General features: G+C 33.5%; 2 protein-coding genes, 1 long non-coding RNA gene and 1 pseudogene across 3 annotated transcripts; 3 read left to right on the forward strand and 1 right to left on the reverse strand.

Annotated features, from left to right (window-relative positions):
• The first annotated feature begins 804 nt into the window (after positions 1-804).
• Positions 805-5,974, forward strand: LOC130496034 (uncharacterized). Its single transcript, XR_008935059.1, has 3 exons — positions 805-2,401; positions 2,620-2,735; positions 5,797-5,974. It is a non-coding gene; the product is annotated as an uncharacterized LOC130496034 (long non-coding RNA).
• A 2,486-nt stretch (positions 5,975-8,460) lies between these two features.
• On the reverse strand, positions 8,461-9,300 carry LOC108838626 (uncharacterized). Its single transcript, XM_018611530.1, has 2 exons — positions 8,905-9,300; positions 8,461-8,820 (listed from the first exon to the last, which is right to left on the reverse strand). The coding sequence occupies exons 1-2, from the start codon at positions 9,298-9,300 to the stop codon at positions 8,461-8,463; spliced, it is 756 nt and encodes a 251-aa protein (XP_018467032.1).
• A 772-nt stretch (positions 9,301-10,072) lies between these two features.
• On the forward strand, positions 10,073-11,503 carry LOC108837618 (probable disease resistance protein At5g66900; annotated as a pseudogene).
• Positions 11,504-11,716: 213 nt separating this feature from the next.
• Positions 11,717-13,305, forward strand: LOC108837619 (probable disease resistance protein At5g66890). Its single transcript, XM_018610648.2, has 3 exons — positions 11,717-11,922; positions 12,113-12,330; positions 12,473-13,305. Exons 1-3 carry the CDS (start codon positions 11,717-11,719, stop codon positions 13,303-13,305), a joined length of 1,257 nt encoding a protein of 418 aa, XP_018466150.2.
• The last annotated feature ends 393 nt before the right edge of the window (positions 13,306-13,698 follow it).

Below are 13,698 nucleotides of genomic sequence, written 5' to 3' on the forward strand. Positions count from 1 at the left end.
TCTGTAAACAGGAAATCCTTCTTTATTAATAGTGGTCTTCTCAGCAAATGATTTAGGAAATGACTTAGAGCAGCGTCCATTCTCCATGCATGGAGAATTAGTATTAGCTCGACCACATGGACCATGAATCATCATATCCTTAATGACCTCATACAGCTCTGGTTCTTCCTTCTTGTTAGGAATCTCTGCAGATATGATGTTGTCAATATCGTCTGTTGTAAGCTTCTTTGCCTTCTTCATGAATAAGAGAATGTGAGCATGTGGCAAACCACGTTTCTGGAACTCAATGGTGTACATAGCTGTTCCATTAAAAAAAAAATTAGTCATAATTTAATTTTCCTGAAAACGTGAATACCATTTATAAACATGCAGAAGGTAAAGGTTTAACTTACATGACTGAGTCTCTCCCAAAAATTTTTTTTTTGGTTAGAGTATCCATCAATGAATCTAGGGTGTGTCATATGTTCTTCCATCCTTTAACCTTTCACTAACAATCCTCATATGAAAAGAATTTTCAGGATCTGTGTTGAAGCGGTCCCTTGCCCGATCTAAACTTTTTAACATATGGATTGACTTCATTCAACATCTTCATCAAAGTCTCAATAACATCTTTCCTGAGATGATCCTTTTTCTTGACCTGAATTTTATGTTTACCAGAGCTACAAAACAAATTAAAAATACCAATATTAGACATCTAAAAGGTCATATTAAAAAAAAAAATATATACCTTATACACTTTGCTCTGTTTTCAACTTCATTCTCTGTATCAACTATATATAGCTGTCCAAACTTTGGTTCAGTTCCATCAGGTGGTGTAATACCAGCACCCAATAAATGGTAGTTTTCTCCTTGAAGCTGAAACATATCAGGGCCTCTTCCTTTTTTCAGAGACCTCTCTACTCTTCCACCAAGAGAAGTGAAGGAAAATACCATATTGTATGGCCTTATATGTTTCTGAAAATGTCTGCTTCTTGGGTCATCTCCTTGCAAAAGATTTTTTAGAACAGTCGGTGGTTCCTTTAATAAAGGCAGTTGCACTTGTCCTTGCATACAACATAATGAAAAAGTAGGATTCTTTGCGTTCCTACGCTTGTTTAGCCGTTCTCCATACCACATGATAGCACCACAATGAGAACAATTATAGTCGGGATCACCTTCATCTAAGTAGCCTACAAATTTTGTTTAGCAAATAGAAACATATACATAAGACCTTATTATGAAAATAAATACATGTTATTGAATAATGAGAACACACACGTTCGTTACCACTTACCAATATCACCACTAAGTTTTCGGGTAGCTGATTTTGGCACCTTTACAACAGCATCAGTGTGTTCTGAAGTAGGTGCAATTCTTTCTCTCTCGTTTACCTCAACCTCTGGCTCAAAATGCGTAAGATCATCTAAATCAGAGTCCTCATTTTCTGTATCAGTGTTCTCTAGAGAAGAACAGTCAAAGACTTGTTCAATATCTGCATCAATGATCCCTGGGTAACAAAAGACAAATTTATGAATGATCAATAATTGTAGAAAAAAACATAAGTTGAATAAAGTAGCAATTTAAAGTTTAGCTACCTCCAAACAAATCAGTTCCGAATAATTCATCTTCTTCTTCACTGGTTTCAGCTGCTGCATTGAATGTAGATGATGATGAACTGCTTTTTCTTTTCCTCAGATGTGCTATATTAGTAATGTCTTTCAATACATCACTTGAACTTCTTTTATTTTGGCATCCCTTACTTTTCATTGATTTGAAACAACTCTTTTGTAGATCCTCTGGTATAAAATAAAAAAATGTAGACATGTGTATAAACTGTTGAACAGGTGTGAGAAAGCAGAATTTTTTTAAAAAAAAATAACTTACTTGATAATGAGGTTAAGCAAGTCTGTGAAAAGATTGGGGTGTCGATCACTTGGTCTTTCATTTTATCAAGACCTTGCAAAGATTAGAACATTTATTCGGTCTGTTACTCTAAGTTGTAGGTTTTACATGATCGACCATGTTTAAAAATGAATCACTTACCAACGACACATCTTCTTTTATTTAAAGATGTTTGTGGTGAAAGCTTGCTTATTTGTTCATATGGCGGAATAGTGTAGTTTGGAACAGGCCGATTCTCAATATTTTCGAAGAATCTGTAGTAAATAGAACTTAATGGAATCGCCAGGTTTGATTTGGGATTAGAAAACCTTTGTATGTCTTCATGGTTTTCACATGCATGACTGACTGTTGTTGTTCTTTTTTTCCTGGCAGTATGAAATCCTATTTGGAGTTTGTCTCTCTTGCGACTCATGATGCATGTGATATCGCTATAGAGGTGTTCTTTGCACGAGAAAAATGAAGAAATAATGGTGAGAAGAATGACCTTGGTTAAGTTGAGATTGCAAGTAATATCGAAAAGGTAAACTCCTAATTTTCGGGTGTATTTGTAGATTTCACAATATATGCTAAGCTTAAATTTAGGAAAATAGTTATATTAGGATATTAATCAAGGATATTTTATGTGATTTGGGTGATTAATTGATCAATCTAGTAAGGAAACTCGTTGGCAATTTGATTAATACAATAAATAAATTGATGCTGCCTTTTTTTTTTAACTTTTTAATCGGTTGATTTTAGATACCATCTCAAATTGAAGTTTTTATACCTGTATGGATGGCGTGTTGCTCATAAGAAAGGTGGATAAAATTTTCGAATATTTCTACAGGGTTTCACAGCTTCTGTCAACTTGTCAGGTATGTTGTTTCATTTATTTCGACTTTATAACTTCATATAGTCTAGAAAGCTTCTCTTTAACTTTAGAACTGTATGAGTTGATTGGTTAGTTAAGTTGTTTAGATTATTTATAAATAATTATATCTTGATTAATTTCATAGTAAATGAATTTCTTGTTAAAGGAAACAATATTGAAAACCAGCTTATTATTAAATAACCGAAAATTAAAAAACGTTTAAACTGAAACAATTAAACTAAAATCCAGCAATGCATAAGAAAAAAGTACTGAAAATGGAAAAAGCAAAATAAAACATCTTGAAAGCAACAGAGGGAGATTTTGTTCTCGTAAACCCTAAGTGTTTAGTCTGTCTTTGTCTTTTCCTGCTTGATCTGTTTAGAGCACAGTTTTTTAGACGTAGATGATTGTTCTTGTAGATCTGCAACATCTTCCTTGCGCTTTGAATAGGGAGTTTTAGGATCTTCCGTAGAAATTGAATACAAAAGCATCACCTAAAATAAGCATAAAAAACGTTTTGTAATCCATAGACACAAGTTAGTAGACTAAGAACAATAAGAGAAAAAGATAGGCAAATACAACAAACTTACACCAGCAGATGACATAGTAGATGAAGATGTTCCCATATCAGTCATTGCATCAGAATCAGTCTCAATACTTAGTAATTTATCACCAGAAGAAACCTCTAGAACCAAAAAGGTGCATGATCCACTTGTGACATTATCAGAGTTTATAGAGACTCCAAAACAGAATGATTTTCCCACCAAACCAAGGATAGGTTCTGGAAGTATCTCTGGATCTTCTATCTATTAAAGATTTGAAACAATATATTAGTTTTTTTAAAAGTAATAGAAAATTATACAGTTATTAATAAATTTACCTCTGCATAAGAACCACAATATATGAGATTTTTTAAAAGTAATAGAAAAATATACACTTATTAATAAATTTACCTCTGCATAAGAACCATCCCACAATTCTTCAGCTTTATGACCAATGATAGATGTTGCAACAGAGCCTAGTAACATTACATTACATGTCTCTGAATCATCTCTCACTACCATATGAAGTTTGAACCTAAGTATGTTGACAATAAGTGTTGAATAAATAGTATGATCTACTTAAAAATATTATTCAAAAAGGTAAATATTATTCAAAAACTTACATGGGTGCTACATGAGTCACATTAGAATTGCAAATTTCACAACGAAACATTGGTTTATCTTTCACTGTCAACACTTCATAATCAATCTTTGGCAGCTTATTGACACGTTTTTTGTGGCGGTTACACCCAATATAATACCATGCATAATCAGTGTCTATTGCATCGACAGTGCAAATGATCTTACAAATCCCGACCTGCAAATGCATATTTTTAAAAAGTTCTATACGATCAGTAAGCATTAAACAAACCCTGGGATCAGTTAACCTAGCAATATACAAACCTGATTTGAGGCAAGGACTTCTGAAATGGGCTTGATCTCAGCATCATTCCAGTCATACTGAATGCGCTTGCCATCCTTCTTTCCATTAGATTTCTCAATAGGAGCAAGTTGTAACTGATCATTTGACAGCCTAATAAATTTCAAACACATAAAAATCATGCAATCACAGGAGCACATTCAATTAAAAATATTTCGATATAAACACTGAAGCACAAACCTCTCTGTTAACTCCAACACTTCAGGTTCTGTTGGATTGAGGTGCAGAACGCTTGCACTAAAGGCGTTTGTGATTTGTACCTCTCCTAATACAGGAATATTAACATGTTAAGTTATTTCCCAGAGTAAAATGTTTAAATAAAATAATAAAGACAGTAAAATACCTCTGAAGATTTGGATTTTTGCAAACCTTAACAAACAAACAGTAGGGCTTTCGTCATGTTTGTCAATAAAAGCTTCAATTTGCTCAGCATAAGTCCCCCAAAGACAGCATGCAAGATCATTTCCTCTGTTAAGTGAAAGTTTTGTAAAAAAAAAAAAAATTAATTACTTACCAGTTTATCACACCATTTAGAATTACAGTTTTAGAGTACTTACTGCGTGTCCACTAAACGAAATTCCACCCTTTTTCTGTCTTCTCCTTGAGCTTTGACAGTCAGTACATTACCAAGCTCGTGAATTCTCCCTACAACATCTGTCACAAAACGATCTTCTGTTAGATTCAAAAATATTTTATTTAAACAGAAAATATATAATGAAACTTTATATCAACACAAATAAGGTACCTATAAGGTAGGGTAGGTCTTTTTTGTCCACGGTTCCAATGTTTTCATAATCCGCAAGAGAAAGGAATAGCCGATCATCGTTTAAACCGGAACCTCTTAACACGGTTTCATCTAATATACTCATCTTGTATGGATGTCGTGTTGCTCGAAACTGGCCACCAGCAGGATTCATTTGAAAATTTTCAATGACTCCCCATTTTCCCACTGGGATCTCACGTTGAACACGATACATGTGTGTTCTTTTACAAGTTGCTTGAACTTTGTTTCCCTAAAAAAAAACAAAAGTAATATAAGCATAAATCGTTGAAGAGTTAGGTTCAATATAAGTAACAAAGCTGTAGGAAATTAGAACTTACCCACTGATCGGCTAAAACCATCTCAAATGAATCTCCATAACTTGTGGTCTGCCTCCAAGAATGTAAGCACTTGACTTGAACTCTCCACTGGTTCTTGAATGGACGAAGTTTGGTGAGAGGAATAAAAGTCGTCATTTCAGACATTTTTAGAGTTGCTTAGGCGAATGATATGGTTTTAGGTTTTATGAGCATATAGGTATATATAGATTTTTAGGAAACGGTAGAGATACTGATTAATGATTTTCGTAGCTTTTATGTTTTAGATTTAGATTTTATATTTTCGAATATACTTAATGATTTTATTCCTAAACTGATCAATTAGTTATAAATTTAGCGATATCACATGCAAATCGGATTTAAATATGAAGATTTAAAACGTGAAGTGCAAGATAGGCATTGAAAAGGAATATTCTAATAGGTGATTTATATAGTAACTGAATTTTGATCTGTTTGTTGCGTGATATTGCGATTTGAATGCGCAGAAAGCAAGGAGATATTGTGATAGCTGATTGGCGAGAATATTGGAAAACAGCCTAATTTGTATCTTATTGTTATTAATACCAGCAATTAAAGGGAGTTATTGTCGGCAAAATCTTGGTTATTGTTTCTGCAAATCGAAAACTTATTTTGATCCATAACAATCGTGTTGGTTAAAGGTAATCTTGGTGGTTTAGAAAAATCGAGCTTGGTTCAATTTAAGTACAAAACACTGAGTTTTAACTCCAGTGGCATTCCCTTGTAAATTTTGTGCAACTTTAAGGGGTTTAATCTAATTGTACTTCCCCTTTAATAGTTTAGATGGTCATCTGCCTTGTTGAAAGGTGTAACTTTGGTTATTTACTGCAAATCTGATTAAATATTGTGGAAATTTATAGTTGACTCGGTGAACAATACGTAAGAATCAAGTCAATTAAAGAAGATAGTAAAAAAAAGAATCGTATTTAAGCAGCATAATGATGTGTCGAAGGATTATATCAGGACAGAGTAGGAAGCATGTGGGGGGAGTAGTTGATGAAGCATCATTGCTTAAATAAAACTAGGTCCATCAACCACTACTGTTTGATTGTTTTTTTTTTTCGTATTGTCTCTGAATCTAAGCATAATCTAGTGAAGCCACAAAAGTCAACAAGGGTTGCCCGTATTAGGAGATGTGAAAATCTTTCACTATAATAGAGTGTCACACGCTATGTTTCTCTTATATGTGTCTTGTAGTGGATACGTATTTTGTGTTAACAAAACAGCATACGCAAGTCTTTTATGTCTGTTGGGCCTAGATAGTTTCGAAGTTTTTGATGGACCGGTTTAAGTGAGGCGTAAAAACAAACAGACGCGAACGCAAGCGTAACAGCTACCAGGTAATTACGCGGCAAGTGGGGGGAAAGAAGTGATGGGGACAATTTTCCGATGACTTTTGAAGTAAACGACAACGACTCTCGAGCAGTTAGTGCTTTAGGAAAATTGGTAGAGGAACTTAATGGAAACGGTGGCATATTGTTGGTATTGGATGATGTGTGGGGGTGGAGCGGAATCGTTGCTTAAAAAAATTAAGATCGAGGTACAACAAGGTTATAAGATTTTGGTCACCTCTCGGTTTGAGTTTCCCAGTTTTGGTCCCACTTATCATCTCAAACCCTTTGGAACCTAGAGATGCCAAGAACCTTCTCATTCATTTCGCATCGCCACTGCCTCTTTACACAAATCCTGATGAGTTTGGTGATCTTCTCAACCTAAAGGTATTTGGTTTCTGATTCCTAGCTTCTACCTTCAAGTGTTTCCCCTGCAAGGATAACGAACTTCTCGTGTCTCAGCTCCTGAAACGGATCAGATTAGAGAAAGCTTCCGTCACTTTGCTGGACCTTCCTCAAGCTGCGACTTGGCAGTCTCGAGAAGATATATTTTGTCATGTGTAGTTTCGGTGACGTTTTCTATGACTGCATCGATATCTCTGAAGCTCTTCCTCGCTTACAGGAGATCGACATAGACTATGCAAAAATTAAGATGATTTTTAGAATCTTTAAAAAAATAGTTGGTCTATCGAAACATAATTTTAGCTTTTATTTAAGAAAAAATGATAATGTTCTTTTGTACACTACTAACCAAATTGATATTTGACTTAATAAAAATTATAATATATATTTAGATAGACCAACTAATTTTTTAAGATTTCTAATCATTTTGATATTTGATTTAATAAAAATTATAATATATGTTTAAATAGACCAAATAATTTTTTAAGGATTATAAAAATCATCTTGATTTTTGCATATATAACTACAATCATTGTTGTAATGCTCCTCAGCTAATACATAGGGGATTTTTTATTAAACTAAATATCAAATTGATTAGTAATGTACAAAAACATATTATTTTTAAAGCTACAGAATTATCTAATAGTATAATTAACATATATGTAAAAATTAATAATTTTGAATGATACAGAATTGATAAAAAAATTGTATCATTCATAATATTTTGTTTAATTTTATATTACCAAAAAACTAAACAATCACATTAATCATATAAGAACAAAATTAGATTTTCTATTATATGTTATAATTTAAATTTTTAAAATGAATATAAATTACTAATACTGTTAAAAGTTTCACATTTAAAAGTTTGTGATCAATGGTTTAATTTTTTTGTTATAATAAGAAACAAATGATCACAAAATTATATGAATAAAAAGTTTCATTTAATAAATATTCAAATTAAATATATTTTTAAAATATTTATTAAAACTAAACGATATACCATATAAAAAATACATAAATATGTTAATTTCAAAATTTTCATTGGAAAGGTACTGAGACCTTGATATTTTAGTTTTGAAATTTACATTAAATTATTAAAAATAATTACTAAAATTATTAAAAAATCTCACACTGGAAATTTTGTGACTAATGGTTTATTTTTTAGTATAACAAATATATATAAATTTTAATAAAATATATAAGTAGAAAGCCTTAGTTTTTTTTTTTTTTTGCTAAAAGGCTTTCAATTTAAAAACATAACTATTACAAGATAAGACTAGAAGTCTTATAGTTTTAGAAAGTTTGCATGAAACAAATTTCATGAAAATAGAATCTCATACCTATGAAACAACAAAGGTAAAGACTAGAACACAACAATGCAATGAAAAACAATAACTAGAGATAGGAACCACGACCCCCACGGCCACGCTTTCCTCTCCCTCGAACCGTATTCCATTCCATGTCTTTGTATTTGATAGGAGGTTTTGTTTCTCTCCCACCCCTTGTCAAACTGAACGAACTAGAAAGCTCTGTCTCAGCTTCATCCACAACTCCAAGTACTGTGAAACGAGAAGGACTCTCAAATACACTCACTTGAGATGTTGTGGTTAAGGGATCAGCAAATGGAGTTTGAACCTCACTGCTGATAATGGCTGATGGAGAAATTTCCATAACTGAAGTTGTAGTAGGAGTAGATTGTGAATCTACTAATGTTGAAGAAGTGTTGGAAGTGCTAAATGCAACAACTTGGTCCTCCTGTTAAAAGCAAGAAGAAGATTGAATAGTAACATCTGAAAGAGTCAAAGGACGCTGAGGAGCAGCCTCGAAGATAAATTGTACAGCATGAGGGACGTCGGGTTCGAGACCTTCCGTATTATTGGTAAGACTTTGAACCACAGGGGCAGCAGATTCTAAGGCAGTGCGTGAGATATTTTCAGTGGTCTTTTGATCCTTTTGATGGATAGTTTCTGACGATGAGGTAGAGTTATCACTTTGATGCAAGATAACATCAATATCCACAGTAGGGATATCAGCACTAATAGAAGCAGAATTTGACGGCAAGGTTGAGTCTTGTGACGGCTTGGGAGGAAGAAGACACCTCTTCGCTTTGTGACCTAGGTTACCACATCTTTTACATGTAGATGGAATCCATGTATACTCAACATCAACAAGGAATATGCTGCCCTGTTTATCGTCAAGAGCGATGAGCTTCGGAAAAACTCTATCAAGTTCCATCTCATATTGAAATCATTTATATATGCTGCCCTGTTTATCGTAGAAAACCTTAGTTAATAAATATTCATATTGAAATATACTATATATATATATGTCAATATCATTTAAATTTAATTATATAACATATAGAATAAGTAAAATGATATGTTTTTATTTATTTACCAATAAAAGTATCATAAATAAACAAGGAGAATTGTTTTGATTTATATGCTTACACGAGTTTAGTTATATACATAATACAAGTTACTTGATTCTCAATTCAATAATTTATTATTTCATAATATTTAAATGAACACAAAATAAGTAATAAATTGTAAAATTAATATGTATATATAATATTTATTTTGCACTTTCATTCTCTGCAAAGCATGGATCTTCATCTGGTGTTTTAACTATTCTTATTGAGGATAAAATGTTACTTATCCAAAAAAGAGCGCATATCAAAGCAAATCACAAAATGCAAAGATACATAATGGTTAAATAATACTCTCAGCCCTTTAATAAATGATATTTTAGAATTATACACATGTATAAATAATTTTGAATTTTTTACATTTTCTAAACAAAGACACGATTAGTTATTCAGTTAATAATAATAAGGCTAATGAAAAAAAAACAATATAAAAAAATAGTTATACAAAAGAAAATGTTCATTAAAATTTGAAAATTTTGTTTAGTTTTGAACACAATTTTTTCTCAAAATTATAAGTATAAAAAAAACGGAGAGAAACAAAACACCAGCTGGATTTGTCCCTTGTGGTGGGGAACATTGATGATAACTGGTGGATGGTCTAAGTAAGAGAATAGACAGCTTGAGTGTTGTTGCTCATCATCATCATCATCATCATCATCATCATCATCATCATCATCATCATCATCATCATCATCATCATCATCTTTGCTCTGTTCCAAAGCTTGATAAGGTTCCCGTTGGATTGGATTGGCAAGACCACCCTCGTTACTTACCTTTGCAACAACGCAGACGTCAAAAGTAAGTAAGTAAGTAAGTGTCTTTAAAAAAAAAACTTACTCCAGCCACAACGGCCAAGCTCCACAAACGTTTGAGAACGATACTCAAGCAACCGTTGCCTTAAGAAAAAGACTCAATTTGGAGATAAGAAAGAATCAATTTCCTGACTGGTGTTTGGATCAAAAATGGAGCCTCCTATTTTGATCAATGCCTCTGTGTTGACTATCTCTACAGGTATATTCTTTCTTCAGAGTGAGTGGTTTTACTATAAATCTCTCTCTCTCTCTCTTGTTTCTTGAAATAGGGTTTTACTATAACTATGCTTGCTCTTTGTTTTTTTTTTTTTGTTTTTGGTTACTACAGATGATTTGTTCTCATCGAATTGGGTGGTTGAAATGGATTGTCCCAATGTTGAGGTTTTGATTCTCAATATCTCTTCACCAAACTTTGCATTACCGAGGCTTCATTGCTGGAATGAAGAAGCTAAAAGGTTCTGATCATCACAAACCACGCTTCTTATCCATCAAGAGTGACCAATTTCTCCAGTTGAAGCTCGTCAGACTGAACAAGTTGTCATTGGTTATGTGTAGCAGCTTCGGTACGACACTGAAATACATGTCTCTAAAGCTCTTCCTAGTTTACAGGAGATTGATATAGACTATTGCTATGATCTTGATGAGGTCTGTGAAGTTGTTTCATTGAAGACACTTAGCATAACCAACTGTAACAAGCTCTCTCTGCTTCCTCTAGCTATAGGAAACTTGAGTAAGTTGCAAGTGTTAGAGACTGAGTTCTTGTATTAATCTCTCTGAGCTTCCTGAAACGGTAGAGAGACACTCGGGGATTTGCGGTTTCTTGATATTTCTCATTGCTTAGGACTGAGAAAGTTGCCTTTAGAGATTGGGAAGCTGCGGAAGCTGAAGAAGATGTCGATGAGGAAATGTTGGAGATCAAATGCGATGAAGAAACTGGGCTGGTCTTGTGGGAAAGGTTGAAGCCGGAAATGAGAAACTTGAGAGTTCAAGAGGAGGAAACAGAACATAATCTGAACTTGCTTCAAATGTTTTTAATGTTTGTTTGTGTTTTTGTTATCCAAGATGGTCCCAAGGTAAATAAAAGAAATGTCTTTGGAGCAATTTCTTATAATTATTTCAATTTCTTGTTGAATTTTTCTAGTAACGTCTAAGCTTCGTACCTTTTAATTTACCTCGTCAATGGTCTAATAAACGTTATTGACACTTCGTTGCACCCCCCCCCCCCCCCCAATAACACTTCTGACCTTTCCGTGGGTGTGAAGTTATCTTTTACCTTTTTCTAGTAAAATTCTATTTTGGGACTTTTTCGTTATAAATGTCGATAATACAGCTGAGATTTATGAAGTCTCTCAGTTACAAAAATAAATAAAAAGAGCCAAGAGAAAATACAAAACGGCAGTAAAATTTTCTCATGGATTCGATCGAAAATTTTGATGCCTTGAACAACAATCTTAGAGAGTGTTTCACAGACATGGGCTCGTTTCTTAAAGACCAGAAGATCATTGCCTCCACAATAATCGACTTATGGTCTGGATTATACGGTAAGGAGAATATCACTTGCATGAGTTACCTCCAAGATCTTGCCTCCCACAATCTCCTTAAACTTCTTCCTCTTGGGTATGTTTTTCTTCTTCTGTGACGAGGCTTGTCTCTCCTGTGTATGTTACTTTCTATTCATCTACCAATTCTTGATCTTGCAAAACTAAGTCCAATATCCAAAATAGATTCTGCCTAGAAATTAATTGTTTTTTCCTTTAAATGTTTTATCAGTTATCGTTTTATATATGAGCTTTATTTATAGTATCAGGAAAAATGAGTATGTAGATTGTTTCTACAATGAGTTATTGGTTAGACAAGACACTGCCTTTAGAGAGTTTGCTATACATCAATGTGAAAAGGAGTCGGTTTCGATCCTCCAAAGGAAAAGATTAAACATGGATATCCAAGAGAACAAGTTCCCTGACTGGTGTTTAAATCTAAAACAGCCTGTTGTTTTGAACGCTTCTCTACTATCTGTCTCTACTGGTAATATATAGGATTGTTTCTTTACTTTCTTGTCACACACTCTTTTAATAATAATAATAATATTCTATATATTTTTTTTTGAAACTAATATTCTATAACTTGATGTGATTTTGATCTTTCTCTCTTTTATTTTTGGTTACAGATGATTCATTTACATCGTGTTGGGTTGAAATGGATTGTCCAAACGTTGAAGTTTTAGTTCTTAATCTCTATTCATCAAACTATGCATTACCAAACTTCATTGCTACAATGAAGAAACTGAAAGTTGTGATGATCATGAATCACGGTCTTGAACCTTCAAAGTTGACCAACTTATCGTGTCTCAGCTCATTACCTAACCTAAGACGGATCAGATTTGAGAAAGTTTCAATCACTTTGCCTGACATTCCCAAGCTTGATCTCAATAGTCTCGAGAAGCTATCGCTTTGGTTGTGTCATTTCGATGAGGCTCTTAACGAGTCAGAGTTTGATGTTTCTGAAACTTTACTACAGAGTTTGCAAGAAATCGAGATAGATTATTGTTACAACCTTGTTGAGTTACCACATTGGGTCTCTCAAGTTGTTTCATTAAAGAAGCTTAGCATCACGAATTGTAACAAGCTCTGCAGACTCTTGGAAGCTATATGCAACTTGAGGAACCTTGAAATGCTGAGGGTGGTCTCTTGTAGTAGTTTCTTTGAGCTTCCTGAAACGATCAAGATACTTAGCAATTTGCGGTTTCTAGACGTTTCTGGATGTTTTCAACTAAAAAGGTTACCTCTAGAGATTGGAAAATTGCAGAAGTTGAAGAAGATTTCCATGAGAGATTGTTATCGATGTGAATTGCCAGATTCAGTAAAGAATCTAGAGGACCTGGAGGTGAAATGCGACGAAGGGACTGTGTTCTTATGGGAAGGAGTCAAATCTAAAATGAAGAATCTGACAATCACAGAAGAGGAAACAGAGCATAACCTTAACTTGCTTCGGCTGTTCTGATGTCAGAGTTTGTTTTGTGTGTGTCATGTCTTGCAAGTTTGTAACAGTAATACATTATGAAGTATTATCTATATCCCCTTTCTATTATTTGAAGAGACCATTATAAAAGAAACCTTAGCCTCATGTGTGATTTACAACCATGCCATTACTTAGGTGTCATCTCCATATTTCACCTTAGATCATTTATTCAATTGCCCACTCTTGCCTAGAATATTTACTTTTCGTGCCACTCTAATGTTCATATAGTATATGCCTCATATTATTCATATCACCTTTATTTTTATTTTTTTGATATTACTGATGTTACACAAATGGAAACAATGCAATCGGTTTCAATCAGTCATTAACTAATAATATAGTTATAACACATGGAAACAATGCTATCTATAATGT

The sequence above is a fragment of the Raphanus sativus genome, chromosome 6 (assembly GCF_000801105.2).
Source record: "Raphanus sativus cultivar WK10039 chromosome 6, ASM80110v3, whole genome shotgun sequence".
NCBI classification, from domain to species: Eukaryota; Viridiplantae; Streptophyta; class Magnoliopsida; order Brassicales; family Brassicaceae; genus Raphanus; species Raphanus sativus.